A 22,208-nucleotide genomic window follows, 5' to 3' on the forward strand; every position below is an offset into this window, starting at 1 on the left:
GGGTGTGGATCCAGGTGCGGATCTTGCAGGGAGTTTATGCACAAAATTCAGTAAAAATCCTGTTTTCTCTAAGCGCTCTGCAGTGAAGCCAGAGGAGTTTAGGCACTTATAGTTTATCTCCTTTTCAGTCTGGAGAGCGACTCACCTAGTCTGCTCTCCGATCCGCGGCTGGTGCCAGATCAATACAGCGGTGACATTAATTGATCACCTCTGCAGAGGCAGGTCCAGCTCGGAGCCCAGCCTCCTCCTGGCCCCGCACAAGCAAGAGAAAGGCCTGAAGGATGTCTCTAGAGCAAGTGAGAAGGAGCATTGCTGGGGCATAGCAAAGCCAAAGCAAAGGACAGTGCAACAGCAGAGCAGGACAGCAGCGAGTCCCCCTGCATGCCAGCTCTCCTCTTCCTCCCCGAGGGATCCCGGCATGAGCAGAGCTCTGCTCCAGCTGAGCAGTGTTGGGGGAGTCAGCAGATCTCTTCCCAGAAAAAACTTCTGCCTTCACCACTCCAGAGACACAACCGTGTGCTGATAGCAGCACTGTGAGCCCCCCACCAGGCTTTCTGCTCTGCTGTGCTCCATGCTGTGCCCTTCAGAACCAATTCGCCAGCGCAAAATGCAGGTGCCAAGTGGCAGGGAGGTGGGTGTCGAAGGTGACCGTCCCTGGTGTCAGCTGTGGTGTGCCCATGTTTCGTAGGCAAAGGCATCACTTCTGCAGTGGCCGAGGAAACCAGAGGTGGCCACAAATTGGTGTTATGTGGCCCAGGGCTGTGAATTTGAGCAGAATTTAGATTTGCTCTGCGTCGAAGCCCAATGGTGCAGACGTCATCCTGGCACATGGGGGAGCGGCATTCAGGGCTTTGCTCCACCACAGAGTCACGGAGTGGTTTGGGTTGGAAGGTTGTCTCACCACCCTCATCATAAAACATTTCTTCCTTATGTCCAACCTAAACCTACTCTTTTTCAGTTTGAAACCACTGCTTCTTGTCCTGTCACTGCAGGGCCTGCTCAAAAGTCTCTCTCCCTCTTTCCTATAAGCTGCCTTTATATATTGAACAGCTGCAGTAAAGTCTCCCTGAAGCCTTCTCTTCTCCACACGCCCAACTCTCTCAGCCATGGAACACTCCGTCAAGGAACTGGGTGATTTTCTTGTAATCTGGACATTTCTTAGCATTTCTGCAGGCGCTCTCCCCAGGGGAGAGGAACTCCTCAGGGCTGCAGCTTGGAGCCCCTGCCTTGGGAGGCTGAGGCGGGTGATGGAGCACCCTGCCCCACTTTGGGGCTTTGGCTTCTCACCAAGGTGCTCTCAGACTCTGGGCTCCTGCAGCTGTTCATGTGCCCAGGAATGCTGACCCCTCGCTGGGACCCTGTGCCCAGCAGCACGGGTCCCCAGCAGTGTGTCCCCAGCAGTGTGTCCCCAGCAGTGTGTCCCCAGCAGCGTGTGCCCAGCACTCTGTGCCCAGCAGTGTGTCCCCAGCAGTGTGTCCCCAGCAGTGTGCGCCCAGCAGTGTGTCCCCAGCAGTGCGTGCCCAGCAGTGTGTCCCCAGCAGTGTGTCCCCAGCAGTGTGTCCCCAGCAGTGCGTGCCCAGCAGTGTGTCCCCAGCAGCGTGTCCCCAGCAGTGTGTCCCCAGCAGTGCGTGCCCAGCAGTGTGTCCCCAGCAGCGTGTGCCCAGCACTCTGTGCCCAGCAGTGTGTCCCCAGCAGTGTGTCCCCAGCAGTGTGCGCCCAGCAGTGTGTCCCCAACAGTGCGTGCCCAGCAGTGTGTCCCCAGCAGTGTGTGCCCAGCAGTGTGTCCCCAGCAGTGTGTCCCCAGCAGTGTGTGCCCAGCAGTGTGTCCCCAACAGTGCGTGCCCAGCAGTGTGTCCCCAGCAGTGTGTGCCCAGCAGTGTGTCCCCAGCAGTGTGTCCCCAGCAGTGTGTGCCCAGCAGTGTGTGCCCAGCAGTGTCTCCCCAGCAGTGTGTGCCCAGCAGTGTGTCCCCAGCACTCTGTGCCCAGCAGCGTGTGCCCAGCACTCTGTGCCCAGCAGTGTGTCCCCAGCAGTGCGTGCCCAGCAGTGTGTCCCCAGCAGTGCGTGCCCAGCAGTGTGTGCCCAGCAGTGTCTCCCCAGCAGTGTGTCCCCAGCCATGTGTCCCCAACAGTGCGTGCCCAGCAATCTGTCCCCAGCAGTGTCTCCCCAGCAGTGTGTCCCCAGCAGTGTGTCCCCCAGCAGTGTGTGCCCAGCAGTGTGTCCCCAGCACTCTGTGCCCAGTAGCGTGTGCCCAGCAGTGTGTCCCCAGCAGTGCGTGCCCAGCAGTGCGTGCCCAGCAGTGTGTCCCCAGCAGTGTGTCCCCAGCAGTGCGTGCCCAGCAGTGTGTCCCCAGCAGTGCGTGCCCAGCAGTGTGTCCCCAGCAGTGTGTCCCCAGCAGCGTGTGCCCAGCAGTGTGTGCCCAGCAGTGTCTCCCCAGCAGTGTGTCCCCAGCAGTGCGTGCCCAGCAGTGTGTGCCCAGCTCACACACTTGTGTGTGCAGGGCGGGAGGTGAGCTGGTCACAGAGCAATGTCCCAGAGCTGCGTTGCTGGCTTTGCTTGTCACCATGCATGGCGGGTAAGAGGAGGTGACAGCGCTGTCGGACTGTGTGTGCCTGGTGGGTGAGCAGTACTGATGTGACTGTTGGAGCTGTCACCCAGGGAACAGTGAGGGGTGAGTTGGCGGTAAGGCAGCTTTCTGGCTGGAACACACCGACTAGTGTGACAACATCCCTGGCCATTGCCTGCATTGGTTTTGCCCTGGTTCCCAGTGCACGGCTGGTGTGATTTGGTATTTTTGGTGCCATGGGACAGAGCCTCAGCGGGGACACTGCGTTGCCATGGAGCTATTGCAGCTGGCATTGGCCTTGTTTGTCGCATGGGTGTCCCCCTTGGACTCTTGGTCATCCAGGGACAAGCAATAGCCCAACTAGAAATCTGGCACCCAGGTTTGCTCCTTGTTGTGGGTTCACAGCACGCTGGTGGGAAGAGACCTCGGGAGGTCCCAGCCCTGCCACAGAGCAGTGCCAGCCACATCGGGTTGCTCATGGCCTTGTCCAGCTGCGTTCTCCATGTCTACAAGGATGGAGGTGCTGTAGGCATCAGTCCATGGGTCCTCTGGGTCCTGGTCCAGTGTTTGACCACCTTTATGATGATTTTTTCTCCCTTAATATTTAACTTGAATTCCCTGTGTCTCAGCTTGGTCCATTGTCTCTTGTTGTATGCCTGTGCACCTCCAAGAAGAGTATGGCTCCAGCTTCTCTCCATTCTTCCACTGGGTCATTGTAGACAGCAATAAGATCCCCTTGAGTTTTGTCACCTTCAGCTGACCAAACCCTGTTCCTCTGAGCCTGTCCTTACTTGTGCTGTGCTCCAGCCCAGACCACTTCGGTGGCCTCAACTGGCTTCACTCCCACTGGGTAGCTCCAAGCAGAACATGGAACTTTAGTTGTGGTCTAGATGGAACTGAAGAATCCCTGTCCTCACTCTGCTGGCTGTCCTCCTGCTCACCCAACCCGTGGTGAGTTTTACCTTCACTGCTGAGCCCTGGGCAGCTTGATGTCCTTGAGGACTTTGGGAGCTCTAGGTGCTTTCTGGCCAGATGGCCCCAGCCTGTCCTGCGATGTGCGTCCCGACTTCATCGCAGGACGTTGTGTTTGCCTTTGAGCTTCATGGGGTTCCTGTCAGCCCCTTTCTCCAAAGTACTGAGGTCCCTCTGAGTCCCAGCCCTGTCTTCCATCACTCTCCCCAGTCTGGTGTCTTCTGCAAACCTGCTGAAAGTACACTCCAGCCCAGGTTACTGGTGAAGGTGTTTAATGGTATTTTCAGACCCTCCATTACTTACTGAGGGGTTACCATTAGGAAGTGGACACCGGTTGGTCTTTGTACTGCTGATCACAACCTGACGGTCCAGACAATTTTCCATCAGCCTTATCCAAGCTGTGTCCCGTCAAAATGGCTATAAACATACAATGGGAATCTGTGTCAAAGGCCTTAAACTCTGGGTGTGCTATTCCCTGTTCTCCTCTTGTCTGCAGAGCTACTCATCTCATTGGAGAAGGCCATCAGGATGGCACAGCACAATTTTCCCTTGGTAAATCCATGCTGGCTGTTTCCAATTACCTTCTTGTCCTGGGAGGATTTACTCAATGCCCTCCTCAGTGACTGAGGGGAGCACGAGGGATTCCTCAGATCCTCCTCCCAGAAGATGGCACTGAACCATGTCCCTAAGAACCTCATCTATGTGTGATGCATGCTCAGATGCATCCCACCTGGTTCCATGGACCTGGGTATTTCCAGTTGACTGAAGCACACCCAAAGTCTACATCTGTCTCCATGAGTGGTGTTTCATGCCACTCATGCTCAGAGGGCACCGGGAGGCCAAGGACAGACCTTACAGTGATCAGCAAGACAAAAGGAGAAAGGGAAACCTTACCTTTTGCTGTGGCCCTGGTCACCCGAGCTCTCGCCCCATTGAGCCGTGGGACCACAGCTTCCCTGGGCTCTTCGGTCCTCGGGGCAGCACGTCCTGCTGCCTCCCACACCCCTCACACTGCTCCAGCTTGGTCAGTGTGTCTGTGCTCCCCCAGAGCCCGGCTCTGCTCCCACCTCCCGTCCTGCATTTGCCTGGGGGAGCTGAACTGGAGAGCAAATGAGTTGAACTGGAGAGCTGATTCGGATATGCCTTGTGCTTGAGGCATGGTCCTTGGGTAGGTATGTCTGCGACGAGGGTTCATATGGACTTTATTGTGAGCAAATCAATGAGTAAAAGGAGGAACGAGGAGCGGATCCTCCTCCCCAACCCTGGGTCAACCTATTGTAAATTAGGACTAACTGAGCATTAAGATTATGGATTCTTATTCTGGCTTTGCAGTTGTCATCTCCAGCCAGAAGAGCCTCATCGGGCCTGGAGCTTTCCCAGGAACAGCTTTGTCTTACCCCAGGCCAACTGGTTGGGCTGTCTCGGGGCCAGCAGCACAGGGAGGCTGGTGGGAGGTCCATGGGGCAGGGCAGGTCCCAGGGCAGCCGATAGTGCTGGCTCTTCCGTGGGAGCACGAGTGTGTCCTCCTTGGCTGTCCCAAACTCCACCAGCCTCCAGCAAACTGGCTCCTGGGCTGCTTCTGCACAGAGGAAGAGTCGTTTTCATGTTCTAAATTCGTTACATGAAAACCACTCTGTCCTCATTTCACAGCAGCAGCGTGAGTAAAGCACCCTGCCTCGCGCAGCTCTCCCGCAGCAGAAAGATACAGGGGCTTTGGGGTCACAGCTCCCGAGGGCATCCCCAGCCCAGAAACATTGCTAGTGATGCAGGTTCCCAGGCGCCTCAACAGTATTTTCCATGTTTCTATAAGTATCGATTTTTGAGCTCATAGCAGAGCGAAAGCTGCTATTTACTTTCTCCCAAATGTCAGTACTTTCAGTCCTTGTTATTCTGAATAGCTTTTGCTCTACTTGCTTTTGGCTTGGTTTATCAGGCTGGTGTGGTGGAAATATTCACCTTGCTTGGACTAGTTCGAACACTGAAACAAACCCATCCGGTGGGGACTCAGGAGGGGGCTTTGGTCCCCATGTAACCCCGGTGGGCTCGGGAGCGAGGCTGGTATCCCGCCCCGGACTCCCCCGTGGGATGAGCACTTTGGAAGCGTCTTTCTCTTCATTAAAAACATTGAAGGCCAAGGTGCCAGGTTTCAGTGTGTGCTTTGGGAGGGTTTCAAAGCCCCCTGTGGGTACCCAGATCTCTATAAGCTCTTTGGAAATCCATCCTGGTGGTTCAGCAAATTGGGCTGCTTTCCCCACATTTGGGGAGTGAAGACTTTCTGGCCCAAGGTGAAACAACCCCATTTCCTAACTTTAGTTAATATTTTCTGTTTAGTGACTTTCTTTCAAGGTACATTTTTATATGCTTTTTATTTATTCTGAATGTTCAGGTAGTTTTATATTTTAATTTAATGACTAAAAGCCATTTAAATTTTTTTTTCCAGAGCCCATTTTGCATGAAGCTCCCTGTTCCTTCAAATATCAAGTGCATTCTGTAGACATGTGGGATGCCCGTGGGTACCCAAAATAATAATCTGACAAAATAAACACTAAGTTAAATAACTTCTTAAGTAAAAGAGATATGGTGTGGTGTACTGATGAGCAGAAAGGAGCGTAACTTAACACCCAGGCTATATTTGGCTGCAGATCAACGTACATTGATGCTTTTCAGCTGAATGAGAATTGACTGGATTTTAGGAAAACAATTTTGAAAAGGCAGAAGAAGAGTTGCGTGGATGGCACATCATGTCTTTGCCCGATTTCAAGCTGTACTGATACTCAGGAGCTGTTTTGACCTTGCTTTGGGCTGGGCACCTCCTGAGCAGCGGCTGCCTGCCGGGGTTGAAGCTGCTGGGGGGAGTGTTTGAGCTTTGCCAGCAGAGTCATAAGATGAGCTGAGTCTGAGGCTCTGCCATAAATACAGAGCTGCTGCTTGCTTAGAATAGCTGCAAAGCAAACACAACTAGATCTTCAAGATGTCTCCAGTGCCATCTCCTGGAGATAGGGCTGCGCTGGCTGGGGCTGCGCCGGTGGTACCAACCCTGCAGAGATGCTGCGTTACACCAGCCCCGCTGCGCAGAGGCTTTGAGAGCTGCTCTGGCTCAGCAGGGCCAGGTGCAGCCCGTGGGCTTGGCTCTCTGTAAGCAGTAACTCTCCAACGGGTAGCTCAGGCAGCCCTGAAAGTCCCTGTGGGAGCACTCATTAGGAGTTTCATCATGGTGTCAGTCTCTCCGTAACTTCTTTCCGACCCATTCTGAGTATGGTCTTTTCCTATCCCTTGTCCATCATCTCCTCTCCTTTCATCTTCCACCATTGCTCCGTATCTGCTGCCTTGCACGAGCAGTCCGCAGGGAGAGGTTGGGATAACACAACCTTCTTCCCCCTGCAGTGGTACCACTGGCTGGTCCCAGCTCACAGGTGCCCACTGCACGCGAGAGCGATGCTGAGTGCCCACGATGCGGGTGTCAGATGGTGCTTCTGCTGCACGGTTGAAGAAGTGCACAAGCGTTTATTCCTTGACACAGTACTGGGTTTGGCTTCACTTGAGACTCGTGCACCACATTTGCCTTCTCTGGAAAGGAAAGCTTTCAGCCCTGCAAAGAAGAGCCTGGGGAGTCTGGTGGGTGACAAATGGGACGTGAGCTGGCAAGAAAGCCAAGTGTCTGCTGGGCTGCCCCTCCAGCAGCGTGGGCAGCAGGTCGAGGGAGGGGATGCTCCCCCTCTGCTCTGCTCTCCTGGGACCCCCCAGAGCACCGAGTCCAGCTCTGGGGTCCCCAGCACAAGACAGACATGGGCCTGGCAGAGCGGGGCCAGAGGAGGCCACTGAAATGGTCCAAGGGCTGGAACAGCTCTGCCATGGAGAGAGGCTGAGAGAGCTGGGGGTGTGCAGCCTGGAGAAGAGAAGGCTCCAGGGAGACCTTACGGTGGACGCTCAGTACTTAAATGGGGGTTATAGGAAAGATGGAGAGACTTTTGACCAGGGCCTGCAGTGACAGCACAAGGGATCTGAATGAGGGTGGGTTTAGGCTGGACATGGGGAAGAAATGTTGTACGATGAGGGTGGTGAGACACTGGCACAGGCTGCCCAGGGAAGCTGTGGATGCCCCATCCCTGGAAGTGTTCAAGGTCAGGCTGGACGGGGCTTTGAGCAACCTGGTCTAGTGGGAGATGTCCCTGCCCGTGGCAGGGGTTGGACTGGATGATCTGGAGAGGTCCCAGATGACTGGAATCTGGCAAACGTTGTTCCAATCTACAAGAAGGGCAACAGGGATGACCCTGGGAACCACAGGCCTGTCAGCCTCGCTTCTGTGGCTGGCAAAATCATGGAGAAAACTATTCTAGGAGTTATTAAAAAACATCTCGATGACAATGCGGTCACTGGTCCCAGCCAGCACAGGTTCATAAGGGGGAAGTCCTGCTTAACAAACTTAATTTCTTTCTATGACAAGGTTACCCACCTAGTTGACCAAGGGAAGCCTGTCGTTTTTTTTATTTCAGTAAGGCCTTTGATACTGTCTCTCACAGTCTCCTCCTGGACAAGATGTCCAGAACCCAGCTGGATAAACACACAGTGCAGAGGGTGAGCAATTGGCTGACAGGCAGGCTCGAAGGGTTCTAGTAAATGGAGTTATGTCAGCCTGGCGACCAGTCACTAACGGGTTCCACAGGGATCATCTTAGGGCCAGTGCTCTTTAATATCTTCATAAGTGACTTAAGGGAATACTAAGTTCGCCAATGACACAAAATTGAGAGGAGCTGTTGATACTCTCGAAGGCAGAGAGTCCCTGCAGAGGGATCTGGACAAACTGGAGAACTGGGCAACCACCAACTGCATGAAGATCAACAAGGGCAAGTGCTGGATTTTGTACCTGGGACACGGCAACCCGGGCTGTACAGACAGACTGGGGGACGAGATGCTGGAGAGCAGCTCTGCGGAGAGGGACCTGGGGGTTCTGGTCAACAGCAAGTTGAACATGAGTCACCAGTGTCCCTGGAGCCAAGAGGGACCCGTGTCCTGGTGCACCCAGCACAGCAGGGCCAGCCGGGCAGGGAGGGGATTGTCCCGCTCTGCTCTGCGCTGGGGCGGCCTCACCTGGAGCATTCACTGTGTGCAGGGCTGGGGACACAGGAGCAAAGGAGATAAAGCTGCTGGAGAGTGTCCAGAGGAGGCTGCGAAGCTGGTGAAGGGTTTGGAGGGGAAGCCGTGTGAGGAGCGGCTGAAGTCCCTGGGTTTGTTCAGCTGGAGCAGAGGAGACCGAGGGCAGAGCTCATGGGGCTGCAGCTTCAGCAGGGGAGCAGGAGGGGCAGGGCTGAGCTCTTCTCTCTGTGACAGGGACAGACCCCAGGGAATGGCAGAAGATGTGCCAGGGGAGGGGCAGTTGGACACGAGGAAAAGGTTCTTCACCCAGAGGTGCTGGACACTGGAACAGGCTCCCCAGGGAGGTGTCCCGGCCCCAACCTGACAGTGTTCAAGAAGCATTTGGATAACACCCCCAGACACTGGTGTGAATTTTGGGGTTGTCCTGTGCAGGGACAGGAGTTGGACTTGATGTGGGTCCCTCCCAACTCAGGACATTTATGATTCTACGTTATTTCAGGTTCTCTTCCAATCCAAACCACTCTGTGAGTCCATAATTTTATGAAACTTGGTTTCTGGTATATTGGGGAAAGGGCTCATTCAAGAGATACAAGCGTTGGGATGAAGGACGCGTGTGATGCTCTGTCCTGACCTTCCTGGAACATCTTCAGGCCTGTTTGCTGTGGTCAGCCTGGCAGCCAGATCAGACAGCAACTCAGGCCCTGGTGTGGTTGTTCTCGTGGGGCTGAGCTTCCCCCTCGGGGCAGCATTGCAGTGCTCAGCATGTTCAGCCAGACCCTGGTCAGGTGTAATTCCAAGGTTTTCTGGCACATTTCCTGGAGAATGGAAAGCAGCCTAAGCAGATGAGGGTGCTCTGTGTGCGGGGCCTGCAGCTCCACCGCGCCAGCCCTGGGCTGGCAGCTCTGGCGGCAGCCACTTGGTTTGGGGCAACACTCGTGCCCCACATCCTTGTGGGGCTGGTGCCTGGGGCAGCCCTCCAGTGTGGGGAGGAAAAGTGGGACCGTGCTCCCAGAGTGGGGACATTTACTCCAGACATCCCCTGTCCCCCTGCATGCCTGGGTCCCCAGAGTTCCCCCCACCAGCCCTGCCCCAGGCCAGGCTGGAGTTTTAATGGCTTGGGGCACAGGATGCCCCTGTGGCCTCCCTACCCAACTCCAACACCACAAAGTGACCACCCCAGGTCCATCCTGCACCTGTGCTGGGTCTGGCATGTCCCGTCAGCACGGCAGGGACAGGCAGGGCTTGACCCAGGCACAAGCTGTGGTATGGTGCAAGGACCGTGCTGCCAGTCGTGACCCACGGCTCTGCTGCCACCCTGGCGTGTCCTCTGGGGGCCGAAGGCTCTGCCTGATTTGGGCTTGGGTGAGGGGTGCATCTGCTCCACCCCCCATCACCAGGGCTGTATCACCTGCTGCCACCTCCCCACCTTGTGCTTTTGTCACGCTCCTTGGAGCAGCTTTTGGGCTAGAAACGCTTTTTAGGCTGGTAGAGGTACAGGGGGACCTCAGGGCTGAGCCTTCCCCTGGCTGGGCGGTGGCAGGTTGCTCCCTCCCACGGGACCCTCACCCCCCCTTTCTCTTCCTCTCCCCTCCACAGCACTCCACGCTGTCACGCAAGTTCGTGGAGGTGATGTCCGAGTACAACGCCACACAGACCGACTACCGGGAGCGCTGCAAGGGCAGGATTCAGAGGCAGCTGGAGATCAGTGAGTACACGCCGGGGGTGATGCCGCCAGGCTGTGTGCACCGCGGGGCCGCATCCTGCGCGGGCTCTCCCCAACTCAGAGCTGCTCCCGCCGCTGTGCAGAGCTGCCCGGGAGCGCGGGGGCACGAGGGCCGTGCACGCGCTCCCGGGAGCAGCCAGGACACGGCTCCTGCTGGGGGACAGACACGGGGTGGTACCTCACATTTCAGAGTCAAACCACATCCAGAAAAGTGCATCCAGCAAAATACAAAAACTCCCCTCAGATTTTCTTAAATGCTGTGCAGGGAGTGCAGAGAGCATAGGGAGAGAAATTTCTTCCTTCTTTGCAGCTAATTTTGAATTCAAAGAAGCTTGTGGCAATTCATGACTCCTGTCTGCTGTCTTGCCATTCCTCCGGGTGCTTTCTATCGTGGCTGAACTGAACTGAATATAAAACCAGAGAAATATAAATATAAAAGAAGAAATAAGTATATTTATATATATAATAAATATAGTTATAAATAAATGAACAAATAAACAAATAAATAAATCAAAATAATATAAAACCAGGCTGCCCAAGGAAGTGGTTGAGACACCATCCATGGAGGTGATTGAGCAGGGGTTTAACCAGCATGGAGATGAGGTTCTCGCGGACATGGGGCAGTGCCAGGGGTGGGGTAACAGTTGGACTCGATGATCTTGAGGGTCTTTGCCAACCAAAATGATTCTGTGATTCGATGATTCTAAGCGAGCTTGTGAGCTGGAGGCACTCGTTGCTCCTTGCGGTTTCCCTTGCTGCAGGAGAAGCACAAGCCTTGGTGCCTGTCCCAGGCATCTCCCTGGACCCAGGACCAGTAGTGGTGTCTTCTGGCCAAAGGTGGGCTCCAGGTGACACCTCTGAGGCTGTCACCACCCCTAAGATCTCCCTGGGTCATCCGGAGCCCATCACTCAGGAGAAGTCTAGTCCTGCCTGTCCACAAAACCTGCTCTGCTGGTGGTTCTTCTGGGCAATCAGTGATACCTGGTTAGAGAAATGTGGTTATCTCCCAGCAAAGAAGAACCATACCACCACCGTAATGAGGGGAATAAGCAAGCAAGGGAGAAGTCAGGGAAGTGCAGAGATTAAAAGAGATTTTTTAAAAGAATCTCATTGTCAGAGAGGTGTTATGTGTTTTTGTGCTCAAAATGAAAGTCCGAAGCCTAATTAGTCCAGGTTGGTTTTGTTTTCCTCACAAACAAGCGGGTGTTTTTCTTCCCTGTCACAACTCAGCCTGAATAATAAGGTGGGAAATCTTTGAATCAGAATGGTGTCCTTGAAGCTCACCTCTGAGAATGTCCTTCGTGAGCTGCAGATGCCTGGGAATGTGGGTGCCAATGAGGTATGGTTGTTTCTGGGGAAGACTAGAAGGAGACTCGGCTGTGCAAGCCTTTCCCCTCTTAAGATTGGTCTTTATGATGTATAATAATAACAGAAACGTTTCACGCCAGCTGAATGGAAAGGTTGACTGACAGGAGGCTTAACAAGAACTTGACATTTAATGTAAAGCAGGATGATGAGTGTGTCACTGCTCCAGCTGACTCATTTGTCACCTAATGTCATTCTGTAGGTGATACCCAGCTCCAGGAGTGGCTTGTAACACAGACAGGAACTTAAGGTCTCACTATGCCTCCCTTCTAAGAGAGGAGAAGTTTTGAAAGGACTTAGCCGAGACCTTAATTGTCTGCAGACTTGAAAGAAACCTTCCTCATGTTGTTTTTCACTCCTGGGTTTTGGAAGAACTCATCAGCTTTGCTTAAATTACATGTATATTTTAAATTATACCTGTCTTCACTCTGTCCATCCTGCCAAGCTGTCAGTGCCCATTGACGGGGTACAAGGAAAAGGCTGCTCAGGACCCACCATGGTGCGCTGGGTGGGTGCAGAGGAGGTGGCCCAGCTAGTGACAGTGAGGGACCTGCTTTCCCTTTGGGATGGAGATGTGGAGCAGATGCAGGATGGGGTCTGTGCTGGGAAGGTCCACAGTCCTGTGCACAGTTTGTTGCAAAAACTGGGTTCCTTGTCAGGACAGTGGAAAATCTCTTCTGGCAAAAAGGCTCATGAAAAGTAACAAACTGATGGAGGTTTTATCAGGAGAGCTTCCTGGGCAGAGGCGTCCTGGGGTGTCCCAGCCAGCACCTTCAGTGCTCCAGGGGCTCTTGAACAAGCTCTTTCGAAGGGAGCTCAGCTGGGCTGTGGTGGCTGCATTAGAGCTCTACAAAATCCTCAGCTCTCATTTTCAGCTGATAAATCCAAAGACAGAAAGTGCCGGGAGCTCCGACAGCAAAGCCAGTAAATCACTCGGGTTTTGAAAGCAGCAGAGCAGGGACTTCTCAGCTGCTCTGGGGAAGCTCCCTGGTGCCTGGCGAGCTTCTCTGTCCTAACTGCATCTGCTTCTTGCTCTGGAAGTAGGACAGTCACAGAGAAATGGTGACGTAGAGTCACTGCCATGGGCCGTAGCCACTCTCCAGGGCTCCCCACAGCCATGTCAGGATCTGCCCCTTCTCCTTGTCCTGTCGTGTCTGTGTCTGCCAGAGGTTGTCCCTCAGTGGCCCTCACCATCCCTCCTGCCCGTCCGGCACACGCTGAGCCCGGGAGCCCGTCTGACGTGATGAAGCAGGTGTCTCCTCTCCTCTCCTCTCCTCTCCTCTCCTCTCCTCTCCTCTCCTCTCCACTCCTCTCCTCTCCTCTCCTCTCCTCTCCCCTCCCCTCCTCTCCTCTCCTCTCCTCTCCACTCCTCTCCTCTCCACTCCTCTCCTCTCCTCTCCTCTCCTCTCCTCTCCTCTCCTCTCCTCTCCTCTCCCCTCCCCTCCTCTCCTCTCCTCTCCTCTCCTCTCCTCTCCACTCCTCTCCTCTCCTCTCCTCTCCACTCCTCTCCTCTCCTCTCCTCTCCTCTCCTCTCCTCTCCTCTCCCGCGGCTTCTACCTGGCCTTAATCTGTTGCCCTCACCTCCCTCTTACTCACTTGCTTGGCTCCCAAACGCACGGAGATGGCCAACGCCACAGAGGGATCACAGGTGTCCTGGGGCCGGTGGTGGCCACGCAGCTGCTCGCTGGCCGCGCTGTGCCTCGTCCCAGCAGTGTCCCCACCTCTGCTGCTGGGAACTCTGCTCCATGGCACAAGCCTTCGTGCTGCCTGTGGTGGGGGGTGTTGCTCCTTCACTTTTTTTCCCCTCCATTTTGTCTGTTATGACAAATGACATATTAAATCTGGTTAGGTTTTGCTCCCGGAGAAATTAGATTTGAAGCTTCGAGGAGCTTTTTGTGGTGGGTGCGCAGCTTTGGAGCCGCGGAGGTGCTGCACAGATGCAGCCTGTTTTTTATGAACAGTTTTGTTATGTGCGAGACCGAGGAGACAAAAATGAAGCTTCTGCCATCTCCAAAGGAACTGAGAGAATTAATTAGCCCTGCCCCGCGGTGCAAGACCAGGTCAGTGTGTGTGCAGAAGGGCAAGCTGTGGTTGCAGCCCAAGCTGCCCTTCAGTCAGGAGAGTCTGGGGACTGCTCTCGCCCCGGCGGCTCCTCTGGGCAGCCCCGGGTGGTCCCCAGGTGCTGAGACAGGCTTATTTAGGATTTCTGTGACATTTTCATCTCAGGAATGACCATGGGGTTTATCTGAGCTAAAAATGTCTCACTGGGTGACAAGTGCCTGCACGGTGCTGGAAGTTGGCCCCTGCAGTCCCACTCAGCTGAGCAGAAGGGTCCCAAGGGATGGGGAGGTGGGTGGCAGTTTGTGACATGCCAGACAGGCTTTTTTCGCTGCCATCTGCTCATCCTGACACCACCGTGGGACGGTCAGGTCGGTCAGGTCATAGAATCAGAGAATCATTTTGGTTGGAAAAGGCCCTCAAGATCATCAAGTCCAACCATAACCCACCCCTGGCACTGCCCCATGTCCCTGAGAACCTCATCTCCGTCTGTCCAACCCCTCCAGGGATGGTGACTCCACCACTGCCCTGGGCAGCCTGTTCCAATGCCCCACAGCCCTTTGGGGAAGAAATTGTTCCCCAGATCCAGCCTCAACCTCCCCTGGCACAACTTGAGGCCATTTGCTCTTATCCTATAGCTTGTTCCTTGGGAGCAGAGACCAACACCCTCCTTACTACAACCTCCTTTCAGGCAGGCTCTGCCCTTGTTCATGTGGTGGGCTCAGGTCTATGCTCAAGACAGCTTGTCTCCAGCCCTGTCTCCTGGGGCTTTGTTGTAGTCATGTCATAGGATCATGGACTCACAGAGTGGTTTGGTTTGGAAGGGATCTTCAAAGATCATCCAGTCCAACTCCTGCCACGGGCAGGGACATCTCCCACTAGACCAGGTTGCTCAAAGCCCCATCCAGCCTGACCTTGAACACTTCCAGGGATGGGGCATCCACAGCTTCTCTGGGCAGCCTGTGCCAGTGTCTCACCACCCCCATCGTACAACATTTCTTCCCCATGTCCAGCCTAAACCCACCCTTGTTCAGTTTAAAACTGTTGCCCCTTGTGCTGTCACTGCAGGCCCTGGTCAAAAGTCTCTCCATCTTTCCTATAACCCCCATTTAAGTACTGAGGGTCCACCGTAAGGTCTCCCTGGAGCCTTCTCTTCTCCAGGCTGCACACCCCCAGCTCTCTCAGCCTCTCTCCATGGCAGAGCTGTTCCAGCCCTTGGACCATTTCAGTGGCCTCCTCTGGCCCCGCTCTGCCAGGCCCATGTCTGTCTTGTGCTGGGGACCCCAGAGCTGGACTCGGTGCTCTGGGGGGTCCCAGGAGAGCAGAGCAGAGGGGGAGCATCCCCTCCCTCGACCTGCTGCCCACGCTGCTGGGGAGGCAGCCCAGCAGACACTTGGCTTTCTGGGCTGCAAGCACACATTGCTGGCTCATGCCCCATTTGTCACCCACCAGTATCCCCCAGTTCTTCTCTGCAGGGTGCTCTCCCTCTGTCCATCCATCCATCCATCCATCCAGGTACCAGCCTAGGTCCAGGAGAGGGCTTTGTTGCAGGGGGAAGGAGGGAGCCTGGTTTCTGTTAATGCAGCTGCGGGGCTAAAGCTCTGGCAGCCCAGTGACTGCAGCAGTGCCGCCAGCCAAGCAAGCCCTGCTGAGTCCAGTGTCCTCATGGCCCTGAAATGGGGTTTGGAAAGAGCATTCCTGGTGCTTTTGCACCAGTCCCTGCCCCACAGGAATAGGCAGCTTGACCAGGAGGGATAGACGGGCTTTCCTGGTGAGTTGTACCAAGCTGGCAGCTTGACCCCCTTAAAAAGAGAGGCTGCAGGAGTGACACAGAGTGACGCTGTGGGGTGGCCTCCCCTCCAACTGCCCAGCATGCTTCTGAGACTGGAAGCTGTTTTCCATTCCACTCTCAGGAGTTGCTGTGGAGCCAGCAGAGCCCTGCAATTGGGTCATGGGACCTGTGGCTGGAACAGGGGACTCATGGCTGACCCACATTGTGTTGCTTGCAGCTGGCAGGACCACCACCAGTGAGGAGCTGGAGGACATGCTGGAGAGCGGCAACCCGGCCATCTTCTCCTCTGGGGTAAGCACCAGGTCCAAGCCCAGCATGGCCAAAAGCTGAGCCAGCCCCCTCACGCCGGGGAGCCTGGCTGGTGGATGTGCTGCTATGGTGGCCCCAGGACAGGAGTGGTGAGCGTAGCCCACACAGGAGGTGGGACCTCGGTGCTCAAGTCTGCTGCATCCTGGCTGGGGGGTGCAGGTTTGCTGCAGACTGGGGTGGCTGGAGGGGCTCTTGCTCTTCCCTCTCTCGGTGCCCCTGATCCTGGCACCTGAGGAGCTGAGCACAGTGCTCAGTAACCGTGTCTTCCTGCAGATTATTATGGATTCAAACATCACCAAGCAGGCACTGAATGAGATTGAAACACGGCACAGTGAGATCATTAAACTGGAGAACAGCATCCGAGAGCTGCATGACATGTTCATGGACATGGCCATGCTGGTGGAGAGCCAGGTACGGAGCTTACCTGGGGAAGGCTGGAGGGGTACAGGGCTACCAGCAGTCCCCTGCCTGTATGGGTGCTGAGGGGAAAAAAACTGCATCTGGGACTGATGTGGCTCCCACTGAAGCTAGGCTGGGCTCCCCAGGGCCAGAGTCACTCACTCTGTGCCCCAGCACTGGGGTCTGCTGCGTGCTGGGGCAGGGCTGGAGGGTTCTGGAGGAGGGCAGCGGGTGGCTGCCATGCGGGTGGCTGCCATGCGGGTGGAGATTCCTCCATGTGCCCGAGAGCACTGGCCCCTGCCGGGTGAGCTCAGGGTGCTGCTGGCCTCGGTGGTCCTGTCAGGCCACCCCTGGACATGCCGCCAGCCCATGGTGCTTGGCCCTTCAACCCAGCACATGCTGTGGTGTCTCTGCTCACCCCCCTTCTTGCCCGCCATGCTGCCACGGCCCGAGGAGACGTCAGTGGAAGGTAAAGCGTCGCCGAGCCCCTGCCCATGCTGCATGCTCCGCTCTGCATGGCTGCACCCTGCATGGCTGCAGCTCTTGCATGGCCATGGCAGCGTGGCTGCCCTCTTCCGTCTGCCGTGCAGGATTTGTAGCTCCCTGCCCCACTCTAAAGGCTGGGCCATGCCAGCCCCCTGCCTTGTCCTGCGGGGTGGGGTGCTCTGGGCTGCTGGCACCAGGAGCAGAGGGGTGCCAGGCTGGCAGTGGTGCTGGCAGCTGCCTGCGCTGCCCCAGGCATGGCATGGGTGGGAAAGAGAAGCAGCAGCTTTAGGCAAGGCAGCCAGGCTGACATGGCACAGGCACAGGGCAGGGGCAGCAGGGAGCCTGGGCGGGGGGGTTAGGAATGCATGTCTGGGCTTGCAGGGCTTGTCCTCCCCAGGCTTTTTGGCATTAAGCTGAGAAATGAGCTTTGTGGAGCTGATTGCCATGACTCCCCGAGCCCAAATTCCCTCTGTGCTATGCATGGGGGCACTGGGCTTTAAGCTTCCCCAACCCCTACAACCCTGTCGATCGCATGAACTGTCAGATTCTGCAGCTGCTGCAGAACCTGGCTCCTTCCCTGTGCAGTCAGGAGGGGGCCAAGCAAGCTTGGCATGCTGGAGGAGCTCGCCCTAGGCTGTGCCCTGCATTCCCAGCCCACCCCTGCAACTGGGGGCGGGCAGAGGGACAGGAGCCTCGCCAGCCCGGCTCCAGGATCCTCTGCCCTGGGCAGGGTGCTTGTGCAGATCAGAGTGGCCATCCCTGCATGTGTGCGGCTTTGTGAGCATCCCACCTGGTGCTGTCCTCACTCCTCCACCATGCCTCCGGTTTCAGCAGTGTGCAGTGTACTATCAGTATTGATCTTGTTGTGGCTTTGATGTCACCTGAGAGATTGGACAGGACAGCCACTGGGCCAGGACCAGGCTGGGGAATCCCCTTGACCGTTCCTGATGGGATATGCACACAGGTCCCAGCCCTCTGGTCCAGAGCCCCTGGTCCAGAGCTCCCACCCCAGAGCACCCTGAGGCACCCACTGCCTACAGGTACCTGACAGTCCCTCTCTCTCCTACGCAGGGCCGCTGGGCAAGGTGACACCCACACAGTGCTGGGGAGGAGGAAGGAGCTCACGTCTGGGCTTGCGTGGGCCCTGTCCCCACTCTGCAGGGTGAGATGATCGACCGTATCGAGTACAATGTGGAGCACTCGGTGGACTATGTGGAGCGGGCTGTGTCCGACACCAAGAAAGCGGTGAAGTACCAGAGCAAAGCCAGACGGGTGAGTCACGGCACTGACCAGGGCCCGTCTTCCCCTGCCCACGCTGCTGACACCTCCATCCCAGGGGCAGGACCTTGCCTGGCACCCCTGCCTGCCCCCACCGCCCTGTGGGCCAGACAGCTGTGAGAAGCCCAGCCTGGTTGGGGTTACAGGGCCCTCTGTAGATCCCCAGCCCAGCCCTGCTCATGCAGGGTCACCAGAGCAGATCACACAGGTCAGGCCAGGCGGGTTTGAATGTCTCCAGAGAAGGAGACTCCACACCCGCTCTGGGCAGCCTGCTCCAGGCTCTGGCACCTCCCAGCAAAGAAGTTTCTCCTCATGTTCAGATGGACCCTCCTGTTTCAGTTTGTGCCCGTTGCCCCTCACCCTGGTGTTGGGCACCACTGAACAGTCTGGTCCATCCTCTTGACACCCACCCTGAGATATTTAGAAGCATCAACAAGATCCCCAGAGAAAAACCATGGTGCAGCTCTGACCGTGTGTGGTGCCAGCTGCCTGTCCCGGTCCCCACACTGGGTCCCGTGGCAGATCAGGGACCCCGGGGCCACCAGCCCAGAAAGCTGGGGTGCCCATCCCTGCCCCAGAGCTGCTGGAGCCCCTCTGGCTCCCCCAGTGCCGCTCAGACCCCACCACTGGCAAAGGAGAACAGGGCAGATGGCAGCCCCCTGCTCTCAGGGTCAGCCTGCCCTGCAATACTCACTCCTGCTCCTCTCCCCTCTCTCCTTGCCGGTGCTGGGACACCCGAGCAGAAGAAGATCATGATCATCATCTGCTGCGTGATCCTGGGTATCGTCATTGCCTCCACCTTCGGCGGCATTTTCGGCTAGACTCACCCCCACGGGACAGTTTGTGTGCAATGGATGAAGCCACGCGTGCCATGGGGCCGCAGCCACGCCAGAGTGACCCACGCAGCCCCGGAGCCTCCCAGCAGCATTTCAGTTTCTAATGCATGGTTGTTTGTGATGCTGTGTGTGCGGTGCGGTGCATCTGTGTGGAGGGAGCACCGGCCCCGGGGTGCAGGCAGGGTGCAGGGGACAGTGATGGGCGCAAGGGAAACCCTTGGAGGGGGGACCCGAGCCCTCATCACTCTTCCAGCCTGGGTGGCTGGTGGGTACAGAGGTGCCCATGGGCACTGCTGCTCCTCCTGGGCTGGGCAGGCTGGAGTAGCCACAGCCGAGGATAAGGGACCGACAAAGAGTGTTCAGGGTCCTTGGGAGCACAGTCCCCAGTCACCCTCCCCCAGCATCCCCATCACCTCCAGCCAGAGCTCTCATGTCTGTCAGCCACATCTGTGCTTGCAAACACCTTTCCTTGGGCTGCTTTTCCCGTGGGGCCCTTCCCCAGGGGTGCACTCAGCCAGGTCCCTGCCTGTCCTGGGGCCATGCCCGGCTGCAGGGCCCCCTCCCTGGGCAAGCTCTCACCCCAGTGTGGGTGCCAGGGGCTGGATGTGCCGCTGCTGGTGGCAGGTGCCTGATTGAGCAGCGTGGGATGAGGAGCTGCTGCTTTGGGACCACCATTGTGGCCTGGGGATGGGGACTGGTCTCGTGGTGGGGACCTGTGCTGCACCCTGATGCTGGCCTGGTGGGGCAGGAGAGCATAGGGACTTTCAGGCCAGCATGTTTCACTGGCCGCTCACTCTGCACCTAAGCATCATTGGTCTGTTCTCAGCCCCAAGACATGGTGGCCCTGGCTCCTGCTGTCACCAGGCATGGGCTGTGCTCCCTGCAGGCCCCCACAGCACTCACCCAGGAGCGGGGCTGCCTCCAGCCCCACTTGTCCACACAGGCACCTGTGGGTGGGGGCTGGAGGCAGTTGGGCTTTCTCCTGTCATGGTCCCAGGAGCTGCCCTGCTTGCATCCACACCCCTGCAAGCAAGGAGCAGCAGCCTTTGTCCTCCTCCTCCTCTGTGCTACCAGCCCCTGAGCAGGGCAGTGCCTGACTGACCCTTCCAGCTCTTTGCCAGCTTTTGGGACCCACCTGCCCCTGTCACCTCTTCCTGGCACAGCGCCCTTCTGCCTGCTTGTCCCCTGAGCCATCCAGCGAGGCACCCACACTAGGGGAGATGGTGCCCTGTGCCCCCCCACCATGCCCACCACATGGGTGCAGCCCCTGTGGGGTGGCCTGAGCCTGCTGCCAGCTTGGAGGGACCCAGTGTTGCTACTGTCCCTTTTCCTCAGGCTGGGGGACAGGGCTCTGCCCATACATTCCTTGGGAGCCCCCAGGGCTCCAGCCCACCTGTGCACATGCCAAAGTGCTAGAGGAGCCCAAAACAGGGCAGGCACCTGAGGCCAAGCTCACAGCCACCCACTGGGACAGGGGCTGGATACAAACCCAGACGCTGGAAGCAGAAAAAGGGCACCTGATAGCATGTCACCTACCTGCTCTAACTGGGGTGAGGGCAGCAGCTCCACCCTGCACTCCCCACACTGGCTGGGGGCTGCGGTGTGGATGCTGACCCACGCGTGGTGCCTGTGGCTGCAGGGGTAGAGGAAGCGGCTGGAGCCAGGATATGGTGCTGCCTTCCCCAGGTGCAGCCCTGCCCCGCAGCCACCCTGACATGGCTCCTTCCCTGCCCCAGGTCCCACTGTACAGCCCCTGGGTGCATTAAGCTGCCCGAGGGAAGCATGTCCAGCCGGGGTCCTCCGCCCCGCCCAAGCCCCCAGTGGGTGCTGGGCCACAAGAACACTGAAGACCAGAGCCCTCTTCTTCCACGGTCTCACCACCGACATGAGCTCCAGCACCGCAGCCTGTGTGCGCAGAAAGGCTGGGGGCACCAGGACCCCCACAAGCAGGAGCAGCTCTGGAGCGCCCCCTCCAGCAGGGCAGGAGACACACAGGCAGGGTCTTGGCTCTGTGAGGTGTCTGGCTGCAGGAAAGGGACCTGGAGGTGACACCAGCTGCTCCTGCCCCTGTGCAGCTACCTGCCCCCACAGCACGCACTGCTCTGCTGAGCCAGTGAGCACCAGGCCTCTTCCTCCAGGAAGCAATAACGCTGCTGGGGGGGGCTGCTCCAAGGCAGGCAGGCAAAATACGCTCCTCTCAGGCTCCCACCCTGCAGCGATGCCCACTGCAAGCACAAGGTGACTTTTTTTCTTCCAAGCAGCTGCTTTTGTGGCACAAGCTCACATGCCATCAGGGCTGTGGCCCACCCCCATCAAAGGCACGAGGCCAAGAACAGCGCTGGGGGAGTCCTGGCACTTGCTCCTTCCTTGTTGGTCCCACCACCACCAGCGGCCCTCCAGCAGCAGGAGCTGGATGGGGCCACAGCTGGGTGTTCTGCTGGGATCCTGCGAGTGGTGGTGGCCCCAGGCTCCGGCACAAGGGAGGCAGAGGAGCAGGCTGCCCTCGCCGCCCCGCACGCAGGCTCACACTGTCCTCGCTGTGAGGGGAGGGTGTTTTGGTGCAATAATTACCCTGCACTATGGGAAGCCCCGTTCAGTTCCTTTTTACCTACCCCGTTGTTGCATGTACAGACCAAATTACCAACAGTGTGGTTGCGCTTTGGGAAAACATTTCACTTTTTCTTTCCAGCCCTCAACCTCAGACCGCTTGTCCTTTGGGTTTTACCACCTCTGTTCCAAGTGCCACCTGCCCTCCCAGCACCGGGAGCGTGGCGATGCAGTATTCCACGAACAGTGTGAGGGACGCGCAGCTTGCACTCGAACTGGGGATTGGTTTTTCTTTTTTTTTTTTTTTTTTTTTTTTGTAATTAATGTACTTGAAGGCTTTCCGAGCCCCTGTGGAGTTGTACTGTTGCTGTACTGTGAGCTAAGTGTCCTTGTTTTCTATGTGGATCTTGACCCTGGCTTGCTCTGTCTCACTGGGCTGGATGACACTGTATGTTGCCTCTTTTCTCCTCCCGCCTTTCCCTCCCTGCTAGCCTCCCTTTCTTCTCCCAAAGCTTTGGGGTGCAAAACAGCTTCCCATTTTGTGGAATTTTTATGTAGAATAAACATTTGTAACTGTAAAGCTCTGGCTGGCACTCCTCTGTTTCAGGGGATGGGAAGAGGTGATGAGGAGCAAGGGCTGGGGTGTGGACAACGCCAGCACCTTGGAAGCATTAAATGACACAGGGGGGGCCTCATGCAAAGCACCCACAGAACCAATCGCCACAGGAATAACCCTTCTGCCAGGAGGAAGATCTGCCCTCACAGGATGCGCACTTTTATCCTGC

General features: G+C 56.8%; 1 protein-coding gene across 2 annotated transcripts in view; it reads left to right on the top strand.

Annotated features, from left to right (window-relative positions):
* STX1A (syntaxin 1A) overlaps positions 1–21,938 on the top strand; it is an 88,134-nt gene extending 66,196 nt beyond the window's left edge. Inside the window, exons 6-10 of one of the 2 annotated variants that reach the window (XM_065647487.1) lie at positions 10,227–10,335; positions 15,786–15,859; positions 16,151–16,288; positions 17,924–18,034; positions 18,784–21,938. In XM_065647487.1, the coding sequence (XP_065503559.1) occupies positions 10,227–10,335; positions 15,786–15,859; positions 16,151–16,288; positions 17,924–18,034; positions 18,784–18,861 (510 nt within the window). In that variant the 3' untranslated portion in view covers positions 18,862–21,938. Of the gene's footprint in view, positions 1–10,226; positions 10,336–15,785; positions 15,860–16,150; positions 16,289–17,833; positions 18,035–18,783 lie in introns of those variants that run through there. The other variant, XM_065647486.1, reaches the window with a different exon arrangement.
* Positions 21,939–22,208: the final 270 nt, after the last annotated feature.

Source organism: Caloenas nicobarica, chromosome 17 (assembly GCF_036013445.1).
Source record: "Caloenas nicobarica isolate bCalNic1 chromosome 17, bCalNic1.hap1, whole genome shotgun sequence".
NCBI lineage: Eukaryota > Metazoa > Chordata > Aves > Columbiformes > Columbidae > Caloenas > Caloenas nicobarica.